This window comes from Ailuropoda melanoleuca, chromosome 17, assembly GCF_002007445.2.
Source record: "Ailuropoda melanoleuca isolate Jingjing chromosome 17, ASM200744v2, whole genome shotgun sequence".
In the NCBI taxonomy this organism is placed as follows: domain Eukaryota; kingdom Metazoa; phylum Chordata; class Mammalia; order Carnivora; family Ursidae; genus Ailuropoda; species Ailuropoda melanoleuca.
Window position 1 is genome coordinate 6535076 of NC_048234.1, and position 25505 is coordinate 6560580.

A 25505-nucleotide genomic window follows, 5' to 3' on the forward strand; every position below is an offset into this window, starting at 1 on the left:
TCAGCTCAGGTCTTGATCTCAGGGTCGTGAGTTTGAGCCCTCCACGCTGGGCGTGGAGCCTACTGAATGAATGAATGAATGAATGAATGAATGAATGAATGAATGAATGAATCAACCTACCTACCTACCTGAGAGTCGAATGAAAGATTTGTTGCCTCCTCCTCATTCCACCACCACCCCCCACCCCCACCCAGATGCATTGAGCCCACAAAGTTCTGTGTGAGATTTCAGGAGTTCTCTAGTCCCTAAAGCTCATCCACTGGCCCTTGATAAGGAATGTGTGCTTTTCTGGGCACCTTTATGCCTCTCAGTCTCCTCCAGGACTTTCCTTCCTCAATAACTTTGGAGGAGGAGGGAGGGGCGGGGGGGAGGAAGAAATTCCATCCACTTTCCTTGGCTTCTGTTATAACACAAAACCTAGCACCATCCACCCCCACTGCTTTCCTTCTTGCCTTCTCAGATTAATCCCTTAGAGTGCTTTAACCCTCTTTCTGTCTTTCCTCATCACCTCCTTCCTGTATGAGCCATCCTTCCTTATTTGCACATTTATTCTCGCCTTTGCTTCTTTTAAAAGCAATCACCCATTTTTTCCAATCACCCATAATACCTGCCTCCTAGGTCTTCGGTAGGATAGAAATGAAATCTCGGGCATGAAAAGACTTTGAAATGTTCAAAGAACAGTAGCATTGTAGCGCATTCTAACGAAGATAATTCCTCTGTCCTTTGAGGCACTCAGCTGGCTCCTTCCTCTATGTCCTTTCAAAGCATCGCTTCGTCCTTGGCCCTCCCAATCCAGGACTCCCCTTTCCACCCTCACTAACTCACAGGCATCTTCTCAGTCTTTCACTTGACTCTCACACGGTCTTGCTCGGTCTCTCTCCTCCTTTGTCCAGTTATCTGGCTTTAACAAATAATTCTGTTATTTGCACGTTGTGCTCGGGAAGAAGCTATACCTACCACCTTTGCCTTCCACTGTTTCCTTTTTCTCTCTCCAATGTGCTGGTCAGAACTATGAGCTCACTTCAGTTTTTGCAAAGTTGCCACCCAGTGTGTTCAAAGACACAGTTTTCAATGTAGTGTTTTTGCAGCCAGATTATCAACACTTTGCACGCAGCCCCTTTCCCGTTGTTCCTGGCCCTATTCTCTTTGCTTTAATAGTCCATTGGAACTCAGTGAGGTAGGACCAACTGCAGTCTTGGCGAACAGCTTCAAGAGTGGCCAAGTATTGTTTTTCGTGTTGAGAGAGACTCATTTGTTCACGTGCCAGGGAGTGGGAGAGTGAATGGGGAGATAAAGGTGGATGATTCAAGGAGAGATGGGATTCAGGGAACAGAAGAGTGAAAGGCAGAGGGGGGACACCTCTTCCACTGAGATGGTAATGTGCAGGGAGGCGGACAAAATGACAGAAAATTGAAGGACTTCCTGCCCCCTGGCCTATGTTTCCCCAGGAAAGGAGAGAGTGAGGCAAGCCCCTGGGAGGACGTAGGGCAGGGCCTCCTAAGAATTTTTAAAGAGAAGGGGAACGTGCGACACAGCCAGTTTCTAGACACACAGAAAGATTGCCAAACAGTTGGGGCGCCTGGGTGGCTCAGTCGTTAAGCGTCTGCCTTCGGCTCAGGGCGTGATCCCGGTGTTATGGGATCGAGCCCCACATCAGGCTCCTNCTCCTCCGCTATGAGCCTGCTTCTTCCTCTCCCACTCCCCCTGCTTGTGTTCCCTCTCTCGCTGGCTGTCTCTATCTCTCTCTCTCTCTCTCTCAAATGAATAAATAAAATCTTTAAAAAAAAAAAAAAAGATTGCCAAACAGCATTGAGGGGGATCGTGAACTTGGGGTGGCTCCAGTCCACCAAATGTTTCCCTTCCTCTCTTGTCAATTCAGCCAGGACTAAGGATTTAGCAAAAGTCGGTGGCTAGAAGTGGAAGGGTCCCCAAAGTTGGGGATTTTGTAAGATCATCGTTCTAATTAAGGATTACTGAATCCATATTAAATAAGAGGGAGGTCAAGGGGAAGAGTAGAAAAAAGAGAGAAGCCAATGGACTGGGCATTTCACTGAGGTAGAATAGCAGGTGAGGAGGGGGTAACAGAGGGAACCGCCTGGAAAACAGAAAGCGATAGGAGTGGACACGAATGAAGAATGTGTCCGACACAGACGGTTCTCGGAGATAGTGAAGTCCTGGGTGCAGCCACGGGGGGTGGGTAACAGAAGTGGATGGAGTTCAGTTCTTTAAAGATGACGAGGTGTGAGGCTGGAGGTCGGCTGAGTCATCCGTGGCGACCTTGAGGTTTACCGGGATAATGATGAAACGGGACATATGGAAGATTTTGAACCAAATTCCAGAGCCCCTAATGGAAGTGACTCTCACTGGGAGGTTGGTGGAAGGCACAGAACATAGAAGTTAGCAGGTAATGTAGCCCGATGGCACATGCTTAAAAAGAAAAGGGGTTTTTACACAGGGATAGGAAGAAATAACCTGCAAGTAGCAAGAGGAAGCTAGAAAAACATTCCGCTTCCTCCCAGCCCCGTGGGTACATGGAGCTCGGGAGAGGGCCACGGAAGGTGCCACGTCCTCAGAGACAGACAAGGAAGCAGGCTGGGGAGGTGTGAAAGGGGGTTTACAGTGGACACCATCCGGGTAACCCTGCCACATGGAGAGGGGGAAGATCGGAAAAGGAAAGACAAGTTCAAGGTAGTAGGAGTGGGGGGCATGGGAGCCATGGCACAAAACAGCATGAAGGTGAAAAGCCACGAGAACGTGGCTGCCGAGAGGGGCAGGGCATTCCGAGAGCCTCACAGGTGCCAAGGGAAGGACCCCGCAAGGTGGCCCCGGCACGTCACGGGGCTGGCACGTTCGGTCCTTGAGAATCCCGTCAGTGCTTCCCCTTCCCAACATCTCCACGTCAGCCCCATCCTCACGCCTCAAGCCTAGACTGATGCCAGCTGAGCCCACCCTGTGCACACCGGCCTCTGTCCCGAGGGGTGTCCGCAGTCCGCGGCTCGCAGACTAATCTTCCGTGAGCCCCTCTTCTCCTGCATCTCCCTGACAAAGGAAAGAAATTGGCTCTTTTGTGAGTAGGAACCTCACTGAGACTGTTTACTAATCCCGGCACCTTTAATCCTGGTATTTTCTCTGGAATAAGTTGTTTATATTGCCGGTTCCAAAGCTCCCATCAGATCTCTTGCCAGCCAGGATTTATTGTTTAATAAGGGTGTTTCTTGGGTTCATCTCAATTGAATCTCTCATAACTCTTCCTCGCTGCAGAAAGTCACCATCCTTTGTCTTATACAGACTTGCGAAGGAGACTCCGTACTTCTGAGTATTTAAAAGAAATATCCAGCATTGACAGTTTTGTTTAAATTTTCATGCACGGGGCTCAAATTGCATCTTCAGTTTCGGTGCTGCTGGAACGAAATGTTTAAGGACACGGTTTTTTATCCTTTTTCTGTTTTTCTATTTCTTCCCTTTTCTCTCACGTGCTTTATCTTCCTAGAAGAAAATTGCTCGATGAGTCCTGCATGGCAGTATATACGCTTTTATGATCCTCTGTCTGAAGAATATTATGTAATTTCTCTAAACTTGATTGTGCGGGGCTAAGAGCGGCCACCCAAGCAGAAGTGGGCCTCGATATGAAGGTTAATTGCTCTGTGTGAAGCCTTCCCTGGGCTGGAGGAACACCCAGGGAGATGGCTGGGGTGTGTGTTACGGTAGCAGCTCCCTTGCCTCGCCCCGATACCAGCCGCCCTTCCCGGGACGGAGTTTCCCCACCTGCACAGCCAAGCCCTTTCTCGTCTTGCCTTTTGCTCCTCGTTGCTCTCACTCATGCAAAATGAGGAGAGAAGACATGGCTGTGTGTTGGGAAAAAAGAGCGGAGGAAGCTAATCCGGAGTGAAGTGCCGGACGCCGGGACCACCTGAGTCCTTCCCTTACCGGCCATCCCTTTCCGTGGAGTTCCAGGGAAAATCCATAGTCAGGGGACAGAGCAAGTCAGGAGGGGCCACACCCACATGTGTGCTCATCTGGGGGCCATTCCGGCCTCTAGGGTAGTGGACCAGTGCCTGGTCTTCAAGGGAAGCTCGCAGAAGAGCATAGCTTTGGGGGATTCAGTGAGGGGGGAGGGTTGAAGTCCCGATGAGAGCTTCCTTTGGTTTGGGAACAGAGAGCGGAAAGAGGAATCCCTGACCGCCCCCCCAACNCTCACAGGTGCCAAGGGAAGGACCCCGCAAGGTGGCCCCGGCACGTCACGGGGCTGGCACGTTCGGTCCTTGAGAATCCCGTCAGTGCTTCCCCTTCCCAACATCTCCACGTCAGCCCCATCCTCACGCCTCAAGCCTAGACTGATGCCAGCTGAGCCCACCCTGTGCACACCGGCCTCTGTCCCGAGGGGTGTCCGCAGTCCGCGGCTCGCAGACTAATCTTCCATGAGCCCCTCTTCTCCTGCATCTCCCTGACAAAGGAAAGAAATTGGCTCTTTTGTGAGTAGGAACCTCACTGAGACTGTTTACTAATCCCGGCACCTTTAATCCTGGTATTTTCTCTGGAATAAGTTGTTTATATTGCCGGTTCCAAAGCTCCCATCAGATCTCTTGCCAGCCAGGATTTATTGTTTAATAAGGGTGTTTCTTGGGTTCATCTCAATTGAATCTCTCATAACTCTTCCTCGCTGCAGAAAGTCACCATCCTTTGTCTTATACAGACTTGCGAAGGAGACTCCGTACTTCTGAGTATTTAAAAGAAATATCCAGCATTGACAGTTTTGTTTAAATTTTCATGCACGGGGCTCAAATTGCATCTTCAGTTTCAGTGCTGCTGGAACGAAATGTTTAAGGACACGGTTTTTTATCCTTTTTCTGTTTTTCTATTTCTTCCCTTTTCTCTCACGTGCTTTATCTTCCTAGAAGAAAATTGCTCGATGAGTCCTGCATGGCAGTATATACGCTTTTATGATCCTCTGTCTGAAGAATATTATGTAATTTCTCTAAACTTGATTGTGCGGGGCTAAGAGCGGCCACCCAAGCAGAAGTGGGCCTCGATATGAAGGTTAATTGCTCTGTGTGAAGCCTTCCCTGGGCTGGAGGAACACCCAGGGAGATGGCTGGGGTGTGTGTTACGGTAGCAGCTCCCTTGCCTCGCCCCGATACCAGCCGCCCTTCCCGGGACGGAGTTTCCCCACCTGCACAGCCAAGCCCTTTCTCGTCTTGCCTTTTGCTCCTCGTTGCTCTCACTCATGCAAAATGAGGAGAGAAGACATGGCTGTGTGTTGGGAAAAAAGAGCGGAGGAAGCTAATCCGGAGTGAAGTGCCGGACGCCGGGACCACCTGAGTCCTTCCCTTACCGGCCATCCCTTTCCGTGGAGTTCCAGGGAAAATCCATAGTCAGGGGACAGAGCAAGTCAGGAGGGGCCACACCCACATGTGTGCTCATCTGGGGGCCATTCCGGCCTCTAGGGTAGTGGACCAGTGCCTGGTCTTCAAGGGAAGCTCGCAGAAGAGCATAGCTTTGGGGGATTCAGTGAGGGGGGAGGGTTGAAGTCCCGATGAGAGCTTCCTTTGGTTTGGGAACAGAGAGCGGAAAGAGGAATCCCTGACCGCCCCCCCAACACACTCCTGAGAGGAAGAGGGGAAGGGTTTGAGGGTTCAGGCCCACCTGTGTTTGAGCAGTGACATGGCGACGGGCCTTTCCCTGTGAGCACAGAACAACAAAGATGGCGGACGCGAGAGAGAATAAGGACAACTCCATACCCGTTTCAGGGAAGAAGCTCGGGTACACCTTCAACAACAGGAACTTCCACAACGTGTCTTTGGGGCAAGGACAGGAGGTAGTGGCTGAGGCGGCGCTGGACCTGGCTGCCAAGAAAGGTCACTGGGTTATTTTGCAGGTAAGCCCCCTCTGCCCTGATCGGGGTCATTCTGGACCCTGCACCTGTCTGGACCTCACAGGACATTCTCTGGGCTCCTCTGTCCTCTCCACCCCTCTCCCCTGCCTTTCCTTCCACACCCTTGCCCTGTCTCACTGCCTGATCTTCTCTCCTTCCCTCCTCTGGGGTCCTCCCCACCCCTCCCCATGACTCCTTGTCCCTCGCCCCTCACAGGCCCCTGCCCACTCTCTAGTTTAAATAGCTCCAGTTACATCCCCATTTGGGGCCTGCTCAGGGAGTAGGTATCCAGCTGAAGACCCTGGAAGCTGGGTCTCATTCACCTAACATCTTCCCAGGTGAATCACAGAACTTTCCACCGCTCTGCCCTTCTACTGTGCCCTGCATTCTGTGCTGTCTGTTAACACGCGTGACTACAACAGCACACGGGTAACTGGAACTCCGCCTCTGCACCCAGAGCTCACGCTGGTGGGTGCCAGTCTGGAAAGTCTCCTGCCAGTAACTTCACCAAACTCCCAAGACACAAGGGTGGCCCCTCTTCTGTCGCAGCCTGTCCCCTCGTCCCTGGTTTATGCACCTTGCAGGGGAGCTGGGGCTGGGCCAGATCTCTATCAGGGTGCCCTGGCTGAGCTGAAGTGACTTACTTGATGACCATGTCCTTCACTCCATCTCCTGAAGGAGACACCTGCCCCTTAATCCCCTTTAGACACCCAGCGTGCTACCGTGAACGTAGTCACACCCACCACAAGCCTGCTGGGTGACAGAATCGATGAACAGATCAACAAGGAAAAATAAACAAAACAAGGAGGGTCACTCCTATCCTGTCCTGGCTTTGAGTCCCTAGAACTTCGGTCTCCTGACCATTCACTGTGCCACCACTGGCCACAGCGAGAACAGCCACCCAGAGTTCAAGGTCTTCATCCTTCATTTCCCTGGGACTCTGTCCAGAAACTCAAGAGAAAAGATGGTGAGAGCTAGGGTTCCTGCTTCCTCCCTCATGGACCAGCGGGACTGCCCCAGGGATCTCAGGCCTGTGTGCCAGAGAGACCCCATCCTGGGCCCTTCCGGGACACAGCCACGGAGGCAGTGAACAGAGAGCCCTTCCTCCCCCAGCACAGAGCGACCCCAGGACGCTCACATCTGCCAGTGTCCTTTCCCGAGAGCTCTCCCAGATTAAATTCAGGAATTGGGATTCCTGCAGGAGGAGCGGAGGGCCGGGCTAACACGGCCCTGGCTTTCCCAGGTAGCCCCCTGAAGTCTTAGCTCCAACATGGGGATTAGAAATGAATTCCTTAACAAAGGTTCATTTCAACAGCCACTCCTCACGCTTACGTAGCGGTTTACGGGCTACAAAGCCCTTTCAAATCCATTCCCTTTGGTTCTTTGCAGCAACTCTGTGAAATAAGTAGGGCCAATATTCTTGTTCTTTCTCCTTTTATAGAAGGGAAAGCAGCACTAAGAGACCAGGTTGCCGGGGCCAAGCCCTGTGCTCCGTGCTGATCTGTGCAGTTAAGGCTCCGCGAGCAGGCTTCCTCGAATACTTACGGAGGAGCCTTTATCTGTCCGTCATAATGAAACATATTGCAAAGCAGCTGTCCTGGCGAAAGCGAAAGCTGGATTCTGCAAAGTAGTGCTGAGAAATAAATGTAGGTTCAGACAGACAGATAGACAGATAGGAATCACACGGCGGCGGGGGGGCGGTTGGGGAGAAGGAGGGTGCAGACGGAGGAGCTGGGCTGGGAGTAGGAAGCCTCCCCAGCGTGTGAGCAGCGATGTCTCCGTGTGTTTTAGGAAGATAAGTTTGGCAACAATTAGCAGAATGGTTGGGAGAGAGGGAGAGAGGACGCAAGGAAGCTAGCTAGAAGTTTAAATCAGTGCTTTTCAAATCTTAACACGCATACAAATCGCGGAAGGATCTGATTAAAATGCACTGATTTCAGGAAATCTGGGAAGGGCCAAAGAGTCTGCATTCCTAGAGAGCTCCCAGGTAATGCCAACACTGCTGGTCCATGGGCCCCGCTTTTGAGTCATCAAGGGCTCACATCCTCCAGGTATCAGATGCAGGGATCTGGACTTGGAGCGTGTGGACTGCGTGTTCGAGTCTTCAGCTGTAGCCCACAGACCAGCATCTTCAGCATCGCCTGGAACTTGCTAGAAATGCAAGTCCTCGGGCCTCGCCCTAGACCCCAGAATCTTTGCTTTAAAAAGCCCTGCAGGGGATTCCTGCACAGCGTCTGGTTTGAGCACTGTGGGCTGGAGAGACTTGGGAGATCAAGAGAATAGGGTTCAGCTGCCAGAGACAGGCAGGTGCCATCACTGGGAACCCCAAGGCCTGCTGCAGTGAGCTCTATTTGAAGGCCAGGGCCCCCCCTGTAGCTGCCTTCCTGAAACCGTCTGCCACTAGCCAAACTAAGCAGATGTCTGCATTGGGGGTGTGGGTGTCTTCGTTACCTTAGAACATCCACCTGGTGGCCAAGTGGCTTGGCACCCTGGAGAAGAAGCTGGCAGAGCACGGCGAGGACAGCCACCCGGAGCTCAGGGTCTTCATCACTGCAGAGCCCGCGCCCTCCCCGGAGGGCCACATCGTCCCCCAGGGCATCCTGGAGAACGCCATTAAGATCACCAACGAGCCTCCCACAGGCTTGCACGCCAACCTGCACAAGGCCCTGGACAACTTCACTCAGGTACAGCCCCGGGGGTGCAGGGGAGACGAGCAGCGTGCTTCACAATTGGCTGACTCAACTGGGTCAAAGGGCATCCAGCTGCAAGGGGAGGGGGCATGGAGGGGGGAACGGGCCGTGGAGGGGTGTGTCCCCTCTGTGACGGACCTCCTCCCAGTGCCCGCTGAGCACAGCCCAGCTGTCAGTTCCCCGATACACCCGGGGGAGCCGAGCTTGGGGTGTGTCTCTGGCAGAAGGTGTGGGGGACCTTTCCGCAAGTCTCCCTGCTAACTGTCTACAAGCAGGGGACTGACGCACGTGTTCAGATGAGAAAACCTGCCATCTGCATGCATCCTGAGTGTCCAGGGTTCAGATAACCCGGGTGTCAGATGTGGGATCTGGACTCGGAATGTCACCGCGTGGGAGGCCCTCAGACTGTGGTCCCTGGAGCAACAGCAGCTCCTGGGAACTTGGTAGAAATGCAGACTGTCAGGCCCCAGCCTAGACCTACTGAATCAGAAACTCTGGGGGGCGGGGGTCCACTTGGAGAACGCTAGGCTACAGCGAAGCTGAGAATATCAGGGCAGAAGGTTCAGAGGTAGGCCACAGCGTACCGGAATCTTTCTTTAGTGGGAATCCGAGACTCGTGTGACAGAGCGTGTATTTAAAGGCAAAGACAGGCCCGTGGGTAACTAACTCCATACATCACGTCTTCTTGCAAAATCTGCAGCTCAGGCTTTCTTCACCTTCTCAGGAAGGCAGCCTGTCTTGTTGCTTCTTCCATGGGGAGCCCCCGCTTCCTGGGAAGGGGAATCCACAAAGGTGTGACTACCAGATCGGGGGCCACGGGGCCACCTTGAAGTCCATCCACCACACTGGGCCTCGGTGGAGTCCAAGGGGAGGGTTCTCGGGTCTGTCCTCTCTGATGTTGTCTTGTACTAGGACCCACGGATCTGGCTTCACAGACCCCATGCTAAAACTCACCACCAGTCCCAGAGGGGTCATCTCAGAAACCTCAAACAGGCCGTCCAACAGGATGACTCTTGTCACTAACCCAACAGAAACCACCAGGACTAGGGGCCCACCGGTGTCTGGTCTAACTTAAACTTGAAAGCTATATGGCAGTCAGGGTCTGAGATGATTTTACTAAGTATGTGAGACCCCTCGTAGCATGGGGATCAAGCAGCCCCACTTGGAGAGGAAAACTTCCCAGGGGGAGAAGCAAAACATGTCCGGCCTCATTTCTCACTCCCTTTCCCATCCCAACTCCAAAACCCACTCATAGTCTGAAATAGAGAGTGGGGGAACATTACCAGGGGATTTGGGATCTTTTCACTTGACATTTTCATTAAGAAACACCTGCCCATTGCAACATGGAGTAGAAAGTAGGGTGTTCTCTTGTCCGGGGGCCTTTTCTTTCCTTTCCTTTAATTTTTTTTTTCCCTAAATAGGCCTTCACTAAACTCCTAAGTACCCTGTACCAGTGTTCAGAACTTCCAAATTTTCTACGTTCTGTATTCCGCGTAGGGGAAATGTACATTCTTAGCTCTGAAACCTACAGCCTTCTGTCCAGGAAGGGGTAGCCGGCTGCCAGCAAAACCATTTTTCTGCCCTGAAAAGTCACTGGTTGCCCAACAGTGTGAATGCACATCACGCCACTGAAATGGACACTTACAAACGGTTGACACAATAAATTGTATGTGTTCTATTCTACCGGGAATTTTTTTTAATTCATAATCGAAAAGTAAAAGGCCCCGGGATGCAGCTAGCTAGCTGTCTCGAAGGACAGTGACAGACGTCTCTCCAATCTTCTGCCTCGAGGGTCTTGGACAGGTCCAGGGGGAGGGGAGATGTCTCGGATGCTGGATCTCCTAGTAATTCATAGGACAGTGTTACGCCTCAGTAGAATTACTGTCATCTGTAACCGCCTTCTGGCTTCATCGTCTCAGCCTCCCCATGCGCCCCTGTTCTTGGGTTTCTGTGTCCAGTCTTGGTTATCGGGGAAATAAACCCCAAGGGATGCTGGCTTTTCCTGGTGGTTCAGGCGCTGCCACAGTTGGGCGTTGGGCCATTTATAGCCGCCTTCAGGAGCTCGTTCTGGGAAAGACAGATTTAGGAGTATATTCATCGCTCACAAGTGTTTTAATTGTTCCATTTTGCTTTGACAAGTGCCCTGGAACAGAGGCCGGGTTAATATCCCGTCATCCACTCTGTTCCTTCAGAGCCCTATTTTAGCCACTCAGGGNATGAATCAACCTACCTACCTACCTGAGAGTCGAATGAAAGATTTGTTGCCTCCTCCTCATTCCACCACCACCCCCCACCCCCACCCAGATGCATTGAGCCCACAAAGTTCTGTGTGAGATTTCAGGAGTTCTCTAGTCCCTAAAGCTCATCCACTGGCCCTTGATAAGGAATGTGTGCTTTTCTGGGCACCTTTATGCCTCTCAGTCTCCTCCAGGACTTTCCTTCCTCAATAACTTTGGAGGAGGAGGGAGGGGCGGGGGGGAGGAAGAAATTCCATCCACTTTCCTTGGCTTCTGTTATAACACAAAACCTAGCACCATCCACCCCCACTGCTTTCCTTCTTGCCTTCTCAGATTAATCCCTTAGAGTGCTTTAACCCTCTTTCTGTCTTTCCTCATCACCTCCTTCCTGTATGAGCCATCCTTCCTTATTTGCACATTTATTCTCGCCTTCGCTTCTTTTAAAAGCAATCACCCATTTTTTCCAATCACCCATAATACCTGCCTCCTAGGTCTTCGGTAGGATAGAAATGAAATCTCGGGCATGAAAAGACTTTGAAATGTTCAAAGAACAGTAGCATTGTAGGGCATTCTAACGAAGATGATAATTCCTCTGTCCTTTGAGGCACTCAGCTGGCTCCTTCCTCTATGTCCTTTCAAAGCATCGCTTCGTCCTTGGCCCTCCCAATCCAGGACTCCCCTTTCCACCCTCACTAACTCACAGGCATCTTCTCAGTCTTTCACTTGACTCTCACACGGTCTTGCTCGGTCTCTCTCCTCCTTTGTCCAGTTATCTGGCTTTAACAAATAATTCTGTTATTTGCACGTTGTGCTCGGGAAGAAGCTATACCTACCACCTTTGCCTTCCACTGTTTCCTTTTTCTCTCTCCAATGTGCTGGTCAGAACTATGAGCTCACTTCAGTTTTTGCAAAGTTGCCACCCAGTGTGTTCAAAGACACAGTTTTCAATGTAGTGTTTTTGCAGCCAGATTATCAACACTTTGCACGCAGCCCCTTTCCCGTTGTTCCTGGCCCTATTCTCTTTGCTTTAATAGTCCATTGGAACTCAGTGAGGTAGGACCAACTGCAGTCTTGGCGAACAGCTTCAAGAGTGGCCAAGTATTGTTTTTCGTGTTGAGAGAGACTCATTTGTTCACGTGCCAGGGAGTGGGAGAGTGAATGGGGAGATAAAGGTGGATGATTCAAGGAGAGATGGGATTCAGGGAACAGAAGAGTGAAAGGCAGAGGGGGGACACCTCTTCCACTGAGATGGTAATGTGCAGGGAGGCGGACAAAATGACAGAAAATTGAAGGACTTCCTGCCCCCTGGCCTATGTTTCCCCAGGAAAGGAGAGAGTGAGGCAAGCTCCTGGGAGGACGTAGGGCAGGGCCTCCTAAGAATTTTTAAAGAGAAGGGGAACGTGCGACACAGCCAGTTTCTAGACACACAGAAAGATTGCCAAACAGTTGGGGCGCCTGGGTGGCTCAGTCGTTAAGCGTCTGCCTTCGGCTCAGGGCGTGATCCCGGTGTTATGGGATCGAGCCCCACATCAGGCTCCTCCGCTATGAGCCTGCTTCTTCCTCTCCCACTCCCCCTGCTTGTGTTCCCTCTCTCGCTGGCTGTCTCTATCTCTCTCTCTCTCTCTCTCAAATGAATAAATAAAATCTTTAAAAAAAAAAAAAAAGATTGCCAAACAGCATTGAGGGGGATCGTGAACTTGGGGTGGCTCCAGTCCACCAAATGTTTCCCTTCCTCTCTTGTCAATTCAGCCAGGACTAAGGATTTAGCAAAAGTCGGTGGCTAGAAGTGGAAGGGTCCCCAAAGTTGGGGATTTTGTAAGATCATCGTTCTAATTAAGGATTACTGAATCCATATTAAATAAGAGGGAGGTCAAGGGGAAGAGTAGAAAAAAGAGAGAAGCCAATGGACTGGGCATTTCACTGAGGTAGAATAGCAGGTGAGGAGGGGGTAACAGAGGGAACCGCCTGGAAAACAGAAAGCGATAGGAGTGGACACGAATGAAGAATGTGTCCGACACAGACGGTTCTCGGAGATAGTGAAGTCCTGGGTGCAGCCACGGGGGGTGGGTAACAGAAGTGGATGGAGTTCAGTTCTTTAAAGATGACGAGGCGTGAGGCTGGAGGTCGGCTGAGTCATCCGTGGCGACCTTGAGGTTTACCGGGATAATGATGAAACGGGACATATGGAAGATTTTGAACCAAATTCCAGAGCCCCTAATGGAAGTGACTCTCACTGGGAGGTTGGTGGAAGGCACAGAACATAGAAGTTAGCAGGTAATGTAGCCCGATGGCACATGCTTAAAAAGAAAAGGGGTTTTTACACAGGGATAGGAAGAAATAACCTGCAAGTAGCAAGAGGAAGCTAGAAAAACATTCCGCTTCCTCCCAGCCCCGTGGGTACATGGAGCTCGGGAGAGGGCCACGGAAGGTGCCACGTCCTCAGAGACAGACAAGGAAGCAGGCTGGGGAGGTGTGAAAGGGGGTTTACAGTGGACACCATCCGGGTAACCCTGCCACATGGAGAGGGGGAAGATCGGAAGAGGAAAGACAAGTTAAAGGTAGTAGGAGTGGGGGGCATGGGAGCCACGGCACAAAACAGCATGAAGGTGAAAAGCCACGAGAACGTGGCTGCCGAGAGGGGCAGGGCATTCCGAGAGCCTCACAGGTGCCAAGGGAAGGACCCCGCAAGGTGGCCCCGGCACGTCACGGGGCTGGCACGTTCGGTCCTTGAGAATCCCGTCAGTGCTTCCCCTTCCCAACATCTCCACGTCAGCCCCATCCTCACGCCTCAAGCCTAGACTGATGCCAGCTGAGCCCACCCTGTGCACACCGGCCTCTGTCCCGAGGGGTGTCCGCAGTCCGCGGCTCGCAGACTAATCTTCCGTGAGCCCCTCTTCTCCTGCATCTCCCTGACAAAGGAAAGAAATTGGCTCTTTTGTGAGTAGGAACCTCACTGAGACTGTTTACTAATCCCGGCACCTTTAATCCTGGTATTTTCTCTGGAATAAGTTGTTTATATTGCCGGTTCCAAAGCTCCCATCAGATCTCTTGCCAGCCAGGATTTATTGTTTAATAAGGGTGTTTCTTGGGTTCATCTCAATTGAATCTCTCATAACTCTTCCTCGCTGCAGAAAGTCACCATCCTTTGTCTTATACAGACTTGCGAAGGAGACTCCGTACTTCTGAGTATTTAAAAGAAATATCCAGCATTGACAGTTTTGTTTAAATTTTCATGCACGGGGCTCAAATTGCATCTTCAGTTTCAGTGCTGCTGGAACGAAATGTTTAAGGACACGGTTTTTTATCCTTTTTCTGTTTTTCTATTTCTTCCCTTTTCTCTCACGTGCTTTATCTTCCTAGAAGAAAATTGCTCGATGAGTCCTGCATGGCAGTATATACGCTTTTATGATCCTCTGTCTGAAGAATATTATGTAATTTCTCTAAACTTGATTGTGCGGGGCTAAGAGCGGCCACCCAAGCAGAAGTGGGCCTCGATATGAAGGTTAATTGCTCTGTGTGAAGCCTTCCCTGGGCTGGAGGAACACCCAGGGAGATGGCTGGGGTGTGTGTTACGGTAGCAGCTCCCTTGCCTCGCCCCGATACCAGCCGCCCTTCCCGGGACGGAGTTTCCCCACCTGCACAGCCAAGCCCTTTCTCGTCTTGCCTTTTGCTCCTCGTTGCTCTCACTCATGCAAAATGAGGAGAGAAGACATGGCTGTGTGTTGGGAAAAAAGAGCGGAGGAAGCTAATCCGGAGTGAAGTGCCGGACGCCGGGACCACCTGAGTCCTTCCCTTACCGGCCATCCCTTTCCGTGGAGTTCCAGGGAAAATCCATAGTCAGGGGACAGAGCAAGTCAGGAGGGGCCACACCCACATGTGTGCTCATCTGGGGGCCATTCCGGCCTCTAGGGTAGTGGACCAGTGCCTGGTCTTCAAGGGAAGCTCGCAGAAGAGCATAGCTTTGGGGGATTCAGTGAGGGGGGAGGGTTGAAGTCCCGATGAGAGCTTCCTTTGGTTTGGGAACAGAGAGCGGAAAGAGGAATCCCTGACCGCCCCCCCAACACACTCCTGAGAGGAAGAGGGGAAGGGTTTGAGGGTTCAGGCCCACCTGTGTTTGAGCAGTGACATGGCGACGGGCCTTTCCCTGTGAGCACAGAACAACAAAGATGGCGGACGCGAGAGAGAATAAGGACAACTCCATACCCGTTTCAGGGAAGAAGCTCGGGTACACCTTCAACAACAGGAACTTCCACAACGTGTCTTTGGGGCAAGGACAGGAGGTAGTGGCTGAGGCGGCGCTGGACCTGGCTGCCAAGAAAGGTCACTGGGTTATTTTGCAGGTAAGCCCCCTCTGCCCTGATCGGGGTCATTCTGGACCCTGCACCTGTCTGGACCTCACAGGACATTCTCTGGGCTCCTCTGTCCTCTCCACCCCTCTCCCCTGCCTTTCCTTCCACACCCTTGCCCTGTCTCACTGCCTGATCTTCTCTCCTTCCCTCCTCTGGGGTCCTCCCCACCCCTCCCCATGACTCCTTGTCCCTCGCCCCTCACAGGCCCCTGCCCACTCTCTAGTTTAAATAGCTCCAGTTACATCCCCATTTGGGGCCTGCTCAGGGAGTAGGTATCCAGCTGAAGACCCTGGAAGCTGGGTCTCATTCACCTAACATCTTCCCAGGTGAATCACAGAACTTTCCACCGCTCTGCCCTTCTACTGTGCCCTGCATTCTGTGCTGTCTGTTAACACGCGTGACTACAACAGCACACGGGTAACTGGAACTCCGCCTCTGCACCCAGAGCTCACGCTGGTGGGTGCCAGTCTGGAAAGTCTCCTGCCAGTAACTTCACCAAACTCCCAAGACACAAGGGTGGCCCCTCTTCTGTCGCAGCCTGTCCCCTCGTCCCTGGTTTATGCACCTTGCAGGGGAGCTGGGGCTGGGCCAGATCTCTATCAGGGTGCCCTGGCTGAGCTGAAGTGACTTACTTGATGACCATGTCCTTCACTCCATCTCCTGAAGGAGACACCTGCCCCTTAATCCCCTTTAGACACCCAGCGTGCTACCGTGAACGTAGTCACACCCACCACAAGCCTGCTGGGTGACAGAATCGATGAACAGATCAACAAGGAAAAATAAACAAAACAAGGAGGGTCACTCCTATCCTGTCCTGGCTTTGAGTCCCTAGAACTTCGGTCTCCTGACCATTCACTGTGCCACCACTGGCCACAGCGAGAACAGCCACCCAGAGTTCAAGGTCTTCATCCTTCATTTCCCTGGGACTCTGTCCAGAAACTCAAGAGAAAAGATGGTGAGAGCTAGGGTTCCTGCTTCCTCCCTCATGGACCAGCGGGACTGCCCCAGGGATCTCAGGCCTGTGTGCCAGAGAGACCCCATCCTGGGCCCTTCCGGGACGCAGCCACGGAGGCAGTGAACAGAGAGCCCTTCCTCCCCCAGCACAGAGCGACCCCAGGACGCTCACATCTGCCAGTGTCCTTTCCCGAGAGCTCTCCCAGATTAAATTCAGGAATTGGGATTCCTGCAGGAGGAGCGGAGGGCCGGGCTAACACGGCCCTGGCTTTCCCAGGTAGCCCCCTGAAGTCTTAGCTCCAACATGGGGATTAGAAATGAATTCCTTAACAAAGGTTCATTTCAACAGCCACTCCTCGCGCTTACGTAGCGGTTTACGGGCTACAAAGCCCTTTCAAATCCATTCCCTTTGGTTCTTTGCAGCAACTCTGTGAAATAAGTAGGGCCAATATTCTTGTTCTTTCTCCTTTTATAGAAGGGAAAGCAGCACTAAGAGACCAGGTTGCCGGGGCCAAGCCCTGTGCTCCGTGCCGATCTGTGCAGTTAAGGCTCCGCGAGCAGGCTTCCTCGAATACTTACGGAGGAGCCTTTATCTGTCCGTCATAATGAAACATATTGCAAAGCAGCTGTCCTGGCGAAAGCGAAAGCTGGATTCTGCAAAGTAGTGCTGAGAAATAAATGTAGGTTCAGACAGACAGATAGACAGATAGGAATCACACGGCGGCGGGGGGGCGGTTGGGGAGAAGGAGGGTGCAGACGGAGGAGCTGGGCTGGGAGTAGGAAGCCTCCCCAGCGTGTGAGCAGCGATGTCTCCGTGTGTTTTAGGAAGATAAGTTTGGCAACAATTAGCAGAATGGTTGGGAGAGAGGGAGAGAGGACGCAAGGAAGCTAGCTAGAAGTTTAAATCAGTGCTTTTCAAATCTTAACACGCATACAAATCACGGAAGGATCTGATTAAAATGCACTGATTTCAGGAAATCTGGGAAGGGCCAAAGAGTCTGCATTCCTAGAGAGCTCCCAGGTAATGCCAACACTGCTGGTCCATGGGCCCCGCTTTTGAGTCATCAAGGGCTCACATCCTCCAGGTATCAGATGCAGGGATCTGGACTTGGAGCGTGTGGACTGCGTGTTCGAGTCTTCAGCTGTAGCCCACAGACCAGCATCTTCAGCATCGCCTGGAACTTGCTAGAAATGCAAGTCCTCGGGCCTCGCCCTAGACCCCAGAATCTTTGCTTTAAAAAGCCCTGCAGGGGATTCCTGCACAGCGTCTGGTTTGAGCACTGTGGGCTGGAGAGACTTGGGAGATCAAGAGAATAGGGTTCAGCTGCCAGAGACAGGCAGGTGCCATCACTGGGAACCCCAAGGCCTGCTGCAGTGAGCTCTATTTGAAGGCCAGGGCCCCCCCTGTAGCTGCCTTCCTGAAACCGTCTGCCACTAGCCAAACTAAGCAGATGTCTGCATTGGGGGTGTGGGTGTCTTCGTTCCCTTAGAACATCCACCTGGTGGCCAAGTGGCTTGGCACCCTGGAGAAGAAGCTGGCAGAGCACGGCGAGGACAGCCACCCGGAGCTCAGGGTCTTCATCACTGCAGAGCCCGCGCCCTCCCCGGAGGTCCACATCGTCCCCCAGGGCATCCTGGAGAACGCCATTAAGATCACCAACGAGCCTCCCACAGGCTTGCACGCCAACCTGCACAAGGCCCTGGACAACTTCACTCAGGTACAGCCCCGGGGGTGCAGGGGAGACGAGCAGCGTGCTTCACAATTGGCTGACTCAACTGGGTCAAAGGGCATCCAGCTGCAAGGGGAGGGGGCATGGAGGGGGGAACGGGCCGTGGAGGGGTGTGTCCCCTCTGTGACGGACCTCCTCCCAGTGCCCGCTGAGCACAGCCCAGCTGTCAGTTCCCCGATACACCCGGGGGAGCCGAGCTTGGGGTGTGTCTCTGGCAGAAGGTGTGGGGGACCTTTCCGCAAGTCTCCCTGCTAACTGTCTACAAGCAGGGGACTGACGCACGTGTTCAGATGAGAAAACTTGCCATCTGCATGCATCCTGAGTGTCCAGGGTTCAGATAACCCGGGTGTCAGATGTGGGATCTGGACTCGGAATGTCACCGCGTGGGAGGCCCTCAGACTGTGGTCCCTGGAGCAACAGCAGCTCCTGGGAACTTGGTAGAAATGCAGACTGTCAGGCCCCAGCCTAGACCTACTGAATCAGAAACTCTGGGGGGCGGGGGTCCACTTGGAGAACGCTAGGCTACAGCGAAGCTGAGAATATCAGGGCAGAAGGTTCAGAGGTAGGCCACAGCGTACGGGAATCTTTCTTTAGTGGGAATCCGAGACTCGTGTGACAGAGCGTGTATTTAAAGGCAAAGACAGGCCCGTGGGTAACTAACTCCATACATCACGTCTTCTTGCAAAATCTGCAGCTCAGGCTTTCTTCACCTTCTCAGGAAGGCAGCCTGTCTTGTTGCTTCTTCCATGGGGAGCCCCCGCTTCCTGGGAAGGGGAATCCACAAAGGTGTGACTACCAGATCGGGGGCCACGGGGCCACCTTGAAGTCCATCCACCACACTGGGCCTCGGTGGAGTCCAAGGGGAGGGTTCTCGGGTCTGTCCTCTCTGATGTTGTCTTGTACTAGGACCCACGGATCTGGCTTCACAGACCCCATGCTAAAACTCACCACCAGTCCCAGAGGGGTCATCTCAGAAACCTCAAACAGGCCGTCCAACAGGATGACTCTTGTCACTAACCCAACAGAAACCACCAGGACTAGGGGCCCACCGGTGTCTGGTCTAACTTAAACTTGAAAGCTATATGGCAGTCAGGGTCTGAGATGATTTTACTAAGTATGTGAGACCCCTCGTAGCACGGGGATCAAGCAGCCCCACTTGGAGAGGAAAACTTCCCAGGGGGAGAAGCAAAACATGTCCGGCCTCATTTCTCACTCCCTTTCCCATCCCAACTCCAAAACCCACTCATAGTCTGAAATAGAGAGTGGGGGAACATTACCAGGGGATTTGGGATCTTTTCACTTGACATTTTCATTAAGAAACACCTGCCCATTGCAACATGGAGTAGAAAGTAGGGTGTTCTCTTGTCCGGGGGCCTTTTCTTTCCTTTCCTTTAATTTTTTTTTTCCCTAAATAGGCCTTCACTAAACTCCTAAGTACCCTGTACCAGTGTTCAGAACTTCCAAATTTTCTACGTTCTGTATTCCGCGTAGGGGAAATGTACATTCTTAGCTCTGAAACCTACAGCCTTCTGTCCAGGAAGGGGTAGCCGGCTGCCAGCAAAACCATTTTTCTGCCCTGAAAAGTCACTGGTTGCCCAACAGTGTGAATGCACATCACGCCACTGAAATGGACACTTACAAACGGTTGACACGATAAATTGTATGTGTTCTATTCTACCGGGAATTTTTTTTAATTCATAATCGAAAAGTAAAAGGCCCCGGGATGCAGCTAGCTAGCTGTCTCGAAGGACAGTGACAGACGTCTCTCCAATCTTCTGCCTCGAGGGTCTTGGACAGGTCCAGGGGGAGGGGAGATGTCTCGGATGCTGGATCTCCTAGTAATTCATAGGACAGTGTTACGCCTCAGTAGAATTACTGTCATCTGTAACCGCCTTCTGGCTTCATCGTCTCAGCCTCCCCATGCGCCCCTGTTCTTGGGTTTCTGTGTCCAGTCTTGGTTATCGGGGAAATAAACCCCAAGGGATGCTGGCTTTTCCTGGTGGTTCAGGCGCTGCCACAGTTGGGCGTTGGGCCATTTATAGCCGCCTTCAGGAGCTCGTTCTGGGAAAGACAGATTTAGGAGTATATTCATCGCTCACAAGTGTTTTAATTGTTCCATTTTGCTTTGACAAGTGCCCTGGAACAGAGGCCGGGTTAATATCCCGTCATCCACTCTGTTCCTTCAGAGCCCTATTTTAGCCACTCAGGGACAAATGGCAGAACGGAGTTCGTTTTATCCCTGCTAGCCGTGCTGTTTGGGGATGATGACTTTATTCTGACTTTGTTTGAGGGTGCCACTGTCGACCAGACTCAGCATCTCAATGTAGGCCTCCTTGTCTTTGTGCTCAGAGGCCTTTCTCAGCGGGGCCCAGCGCCTGGGGGGTTCAGTCAGTTAAACGTCTGCCTTCATCTCAGGTCGTGGTCCCAGGGTCCTGGGATCGAGCCCCGTGTGGGGGCTCCCTGCTCAGCGGGGAATCTGCTTCTCCCTCTCCCTCTGCCCATCCCACCCCCTTGCTTGTGCTCACTCTCTCTCTCTCTCTCACTTTCTCTCTCTCTTTCTCTCTCTCTCTCTCACTTTTTTTTTCTTTTTTCTCTTTCTCACTTTTTCTCTCTCAAATAAAATCTTTAAAAAGTATTTCTTTCATTAAAAAAAAGTAACAAAAGCAGCATCCTACGTGTCTCTAGAGAACAGCTCCATCCAGAAAACAGTTAAGTTCTTGCTCGCACAAGGCAGTAACTTTGTCCTCTGTGCCACCTCTGACCTTTCATATCCAGAGCTTTGTGCCAGATGTGGTACCCAACAAAGGCACAGGGGGACCCCCACATATCCAGAGAGAGATAGGGACTGTCCCGAGTTCATCATGGAAGAGTCAGATGTACGAGAAGTTTAGTCCTGTCTCTCCACTTTTCCTGCCCAGGTGAGCAAAGTCTAAGGACCAGTCCTCGGACAAAATGGCAGGACTCAATCCAGTCCAACTTGCGCAAGCTTTGAAAGCACCCCTTGTAGGCTCTGCCAGCAACATCTTGCTCCTTCCTGATCACAAACAGTCTCGCTCGGGAAATTATTGTTCATTCCAGGCAATCGAGGGATTCTTGTCCTTCCACGCCTTCAAGATGCAGGCTTTCCCCGTCCGCCACACCATCACCACCGTCCCCCTTAAAACCCTCCAAGTACAATCCTATTGCCTTCTTCTGCACTGTCTCTCGATTTCCATTTCTTCCTTTTGTCCCTTCTTCAATCCCCTCTTCATGAGCCCCACCTTTTCCCCCCTGCCTTACACACTGCAGGCCAGGACCCCTCTGCACTCCTGTTCCCGCAGCTGCATGGCTGGTCCCCCCTGCTCAAGTGGAGAGGAGCAGTTGGCATGGTGAAGGGCACGGTACTCCTCTTTCTCTCGTGGCTCTGATTCCCACCCTCCCCCTTGGTCACACGGGCGGTGACCACACCTGCTCTGGTTCCGCGATGGGCAAGAGAAGCATGGCAGGAAGGGGAGGAATTCGAGGTGATGCTGTAGGAGTCCCCACCCACACCCCAGCACAAAGTGACCCTCCTGTGTCACATGTGACCCTCATGACCCACTACCCTGGTTTCCATCCATGCTTAGGAACTTAATTGGCACGTCCGTGGGTGCAAACGTGAGTTGCAAACCAAACCCTGTAATAACCTGAATCTAAACCTTAACTCAGATTCTAAACTAGAGCCCAACCCCTCCCTGAGGTCCCCTCGGACCCTAAGCCCACGCCCACTCACAGTGCAATCTATAGTCCGGCTGTAGCTCAAAACCTAACCAGGACACACGGGAACCCTTTCCAGCGCAACCTCCAACCTCCATAACCCACGCGCTGGTCCGCACCGCGTAACAGCAGATCCGTGCCAACGTTGGACGCAACCCTCTCCTTGCAGGACACGCTGGAGACGTGTTCCCGGGAGACGGAGTTTAAGAGCATCCTCTTTGCTCTTTGTTACTTTCACGGGGTGGTGGCAGAGAGGCGGAAGTTTGGACCGCAGGGATGGAATCGTTCGTACCCTTTCAACACCGGGGACCTCACCATCTCCGTGAACGTGCTGTACAACTTCCTGGAGGCCAACGCAAAGGTAGCATTTCTGGCCAGCGCAGGGGGAGGCCGGGCGCAGGGTGGCACCTCTCAGAAGGATGATGTATCGTCAGCACAGGGAGAAGGGGAGGGCACTGAGAATGGTCCACACCCTCTCCAAGTACAGGAAGGAAAGGCCAGCCCAGGACCAGGGTGAGGCCAAGAAAAGCACCACAGTGAGGTTAGGGCCAAGAAAGGTCAGGAAGCCAAAGCAGTGACTCACGCCTGGTGTGAGTGGGTCCCTTGAGTCTTTGTCCCAGGACCCAGCAGACCATGCCCACCCAATACCAGTTCCCAGCTGACTTAGCCAAGAACACAGAACATCTCTTGGGGCACACAGTTCCTCACATAGGTGTGGTCTGACCAAAGTTGAAGAAGCCAAATTCTTGGTATGCCTCATCTCCCGCATTCTCTGTCTGATATATCCCATCTCAAAGAAAACTTAGACTGCCAGCCCGTGCGCTTCCATTTAAAGGAACGTTTAGACCATCCAGGCTCTTCTAGTTCGTAAACCAAACGTAGCATCAGCAAGCCCCCCTCCTGTTGCTGCTGGGAAACATGAATCAGGCCCAGGTACCCCAAGCCATCGCTCTGCCTCCAGCTCCAAGGTCCTGGGAAGCTCGCCCCCATAACACCCCCTCTTCATTCTCTGCCCTGAGACAAGGCTTTCCCCAAGAGGTTCCCCTCCTAACTTCACTATCTTAACCTTGCACACTCCATTTCGATCACTTTGAACTTTGGAAGCAGATCACAAATGAATATGCTAATGGCGGGAAATTAGGAAAGTGCCCTGGTCTTTACTTTGCTCCATGTGGTATTTGCTCAGGGAAGGGACTTGTAGGTAGAGCCTGACTTCATTGCCACAGTTAATGACCATGAAAGAGGGAAGGCATATATGCAAGGGGGTTGGCACCTTGCCNACTTCACTATCTTAACCTTGCACACTCCATTTCAATCACTTTGAACTTTGGAAGCAGATCACAAATGAATATGCTAATGGCGGGAAATTAGGAAAGTGCCCTGGTCTTTACTTTGCTCCATGTGGTATTTGCTCAGGGAAGGGACTTGTAGGTAGAGCCTGACTTCATTGCCACAGTTAATGACCATGAAAGAGGGAAGGCATATATGCAAGGGGGTTGGCACCTTGCCACTCCTCACCCTTGGGTCTAATTTTGCAAGCATTTAACGAGCTCCCAGGCGCGCCTGCCTCTGCTGGGCACTAGGGGCGTACCGGTGAATCCAACACCGCTCCCAGTCTTGAGAAACATCCTGGCTTAGGCTCTGCGCGCATGTCAGGGCAGGCCTGATGTCTGTGTGGAGGTCTTGCGTCCCTGTCTCTCAGGTCCCCTACGATGATCTGCGCTACCTTTTTGGAGAGATCATGTACGGAGGCCATATCACAGATGACTGGGACAGGAGACTCTGCAGGACCTATCTGGAGGAATTCATCAGACCAGAAATGCTAGAAGGAGAGCTGTCTCTGGCACCAGGGTTCCCACTCCCGGGCAACCTGGATTACGTTGGGTACCATCAGGTAAGGCTCTGCTCCTACGGGACCTGGGTCTTCCTTCAAGTCTGTCCTGCAGGACCAGGGATGTGCGCACAGGGCCAGGGAAGAATGGCCTATAGAACAGAGCTTATATGGAGTGTGGTTCTCAGCCCCAAGTGTGCCCTGTTCGATATGAGAGCTGTGGGATTCCCGGCCTCAAATTAGCGATACAATTGAGCTTTCGGAGATCTTTCTATTCTTGATGTTTGGTTCAATAATTCTATGTATTGCTCTTTTCTACAAATAACATCTGGGGCATTCATTTGATTGTTTTCATCCAAGATATTGACAAAGCCATTAGGAGCAAAATTCCAGCTTAAGAACTTAGCCAACTCTGAGTAAAGTTTATATTAGCGATTTTAAATATCTTCGGAGGGACGTGACCTTGTGGGCAGATCATTCACCCCTCCTGTTCTTTGTCGGCTGTTGTAAACACAGGCACACAGGCCCATCACACACACACACACACATTCCCAGGGAGCTCTTCCCTACTGTTACTTTGAGTTCTCATTTTACTATGACCACAGCTATTTTTAAAGGGCTCATCTTTGTCTATTTAGCCTGCCATGGAAGATATATTAAAAGACAGTTTAAAAAAAAAAAAAAAAAGCTTTTTTTGTTGCTTGACTTTTGAACATGCCTAAAATAACTCTGAATACCTAACTTAAGGGAAATACCAGTCATAGAAACATTAGCTACAAACTTTAAACAAAAAAAAAAGTTTCTAATTTTAAANGGGGCGCCTGGGTGGCAGAGCGGTTAAGCATCTGCCTTCTGCTCAGGGCGTGATCCCGGCGTTCTGGGATCGAGCCCCACATCAGGCTCTTCCGCTATGAGCCTGCTTCTTCCTCTCCCACTCCCCCTGCTTGTGTTCCCTCTCTCGCTGGCTGTCTCTATCTCTGTCGAATAAATAAATAAAATCTNAGAAACATTAGCTACAAACTTTAAACAAAAAAAAAAGTTTCTAATTTTAAACAGAAGGGTGCCTGGCTGCCTCAGTCAGAGGGGCGGGCAACTCTTGCTTGCGGTGTCCTAAGTTCAAGCCCCACGTTGGGTATAGAGATTACTTAAATAAATATATTTTTAAAATCATAAAATTGAAAAAGAGAAACTGCTAAAGTCATTCAATCCAGAAAAACTTGACCCTTTGAAAAGAAATTTCAAACAGTAAGACTATTTAAAGAAAAGGAATTTTTAAAAACTGCTTGAGCCGAAGGCCGAGAAATTTGTGCAAGAGCGCCCCCTAGTGTCCACGGGACCATCTGACGAGAGGCTCGAGCCGGGGATGGCAACAGCACGGTTCCAAATGACTGAGACAGATTTTCATCTTCTTTACATCTCTCTTTAATCCGCCAGTTTATGGATGGTTACAGGGCACCTACCAAGAGTTCAGGAGTGTGCTGGGGGCTGGAATAAATACAAAAATTAACACACAAATGTGCCTCTAAGGAATGAGCCATCTTTTACTTAGACTAGGGGTCACACCGGCAAATCAGAATCAAATTAGGAGCTCACCTTGAGGGGCGCTTTCTCACGGTAATGGAAGGAACTGGAAGGGGTACCCAGGAAACCTTCGGAGAAGAAAGTGAGGGACAGTTGTCTAGAGACAGCCAACAGTGGCCCACCATGCACAATTTTAAAAATGTCTTAATTCAAATAATTTTTGCCAGAGGCAGGAGTTCCCCAGTTCACAGCAAAACTCGCCTTGTCCCACCACCCGATTCACACGTTTATTTTACACGCGTGGTCCCATGTTTGCATTTAGGTTTGTCATCTCTAATTTAGATAAATGGAGAAGCGAGAAAAGGAATTTAAGGGCAAGAGGGCGGGGGTCTAGGAGGGCTTGAGTAAGACACGGGGTAGGGCTCATTATTTCTCAAGGACTCTGGGAAGGCTTGTGTGTGGAGGGAGGGACAGGTGTAGACCCGGGAGCAGGCGGAGCAGAGGAGACAGGAGACAGATGAAGTCCTCTAAGCTTCCAGAAAGACAGCATGCTTGCATGGGCTTGGAAGTTCTGGAAAACTGGCCC

The 25505-nt window shown here is 51.6% G+C and overlaps 1 protein-coding gene across 1 annotated transcript in view; it reads left to right on the forward strand.

Annotated features, from left to right (window-relative positions):
• The window catches only part of DNAH9 (dynein axonemal heavy chain 9), a 1064222-nt gene that overhangs the window by 992782 nt on the left and 45935 nt on the right, over positions 1 to 25505 (forward strand). Inside the window, exons 58-61 of the mRNA XM_034647281.1 lie at positions 5748 to 5875; positions 8329 to 8556; positions 21737 to 21928; positions 23270 to 23461. Coding sequence (XP_034503172.1) covers positions 5748 to 5875; positions 8329 to 8556; positions 21737 to 21928; positions 23270 to 23461 — 740 coding nt within the window. The remainder of the gene's footprint in view (positions 1 to 5747; positions 5876 to 8328; positions 8557 to 21736; positions 21929 to 23269; positions 23462 to 25505) is intronic.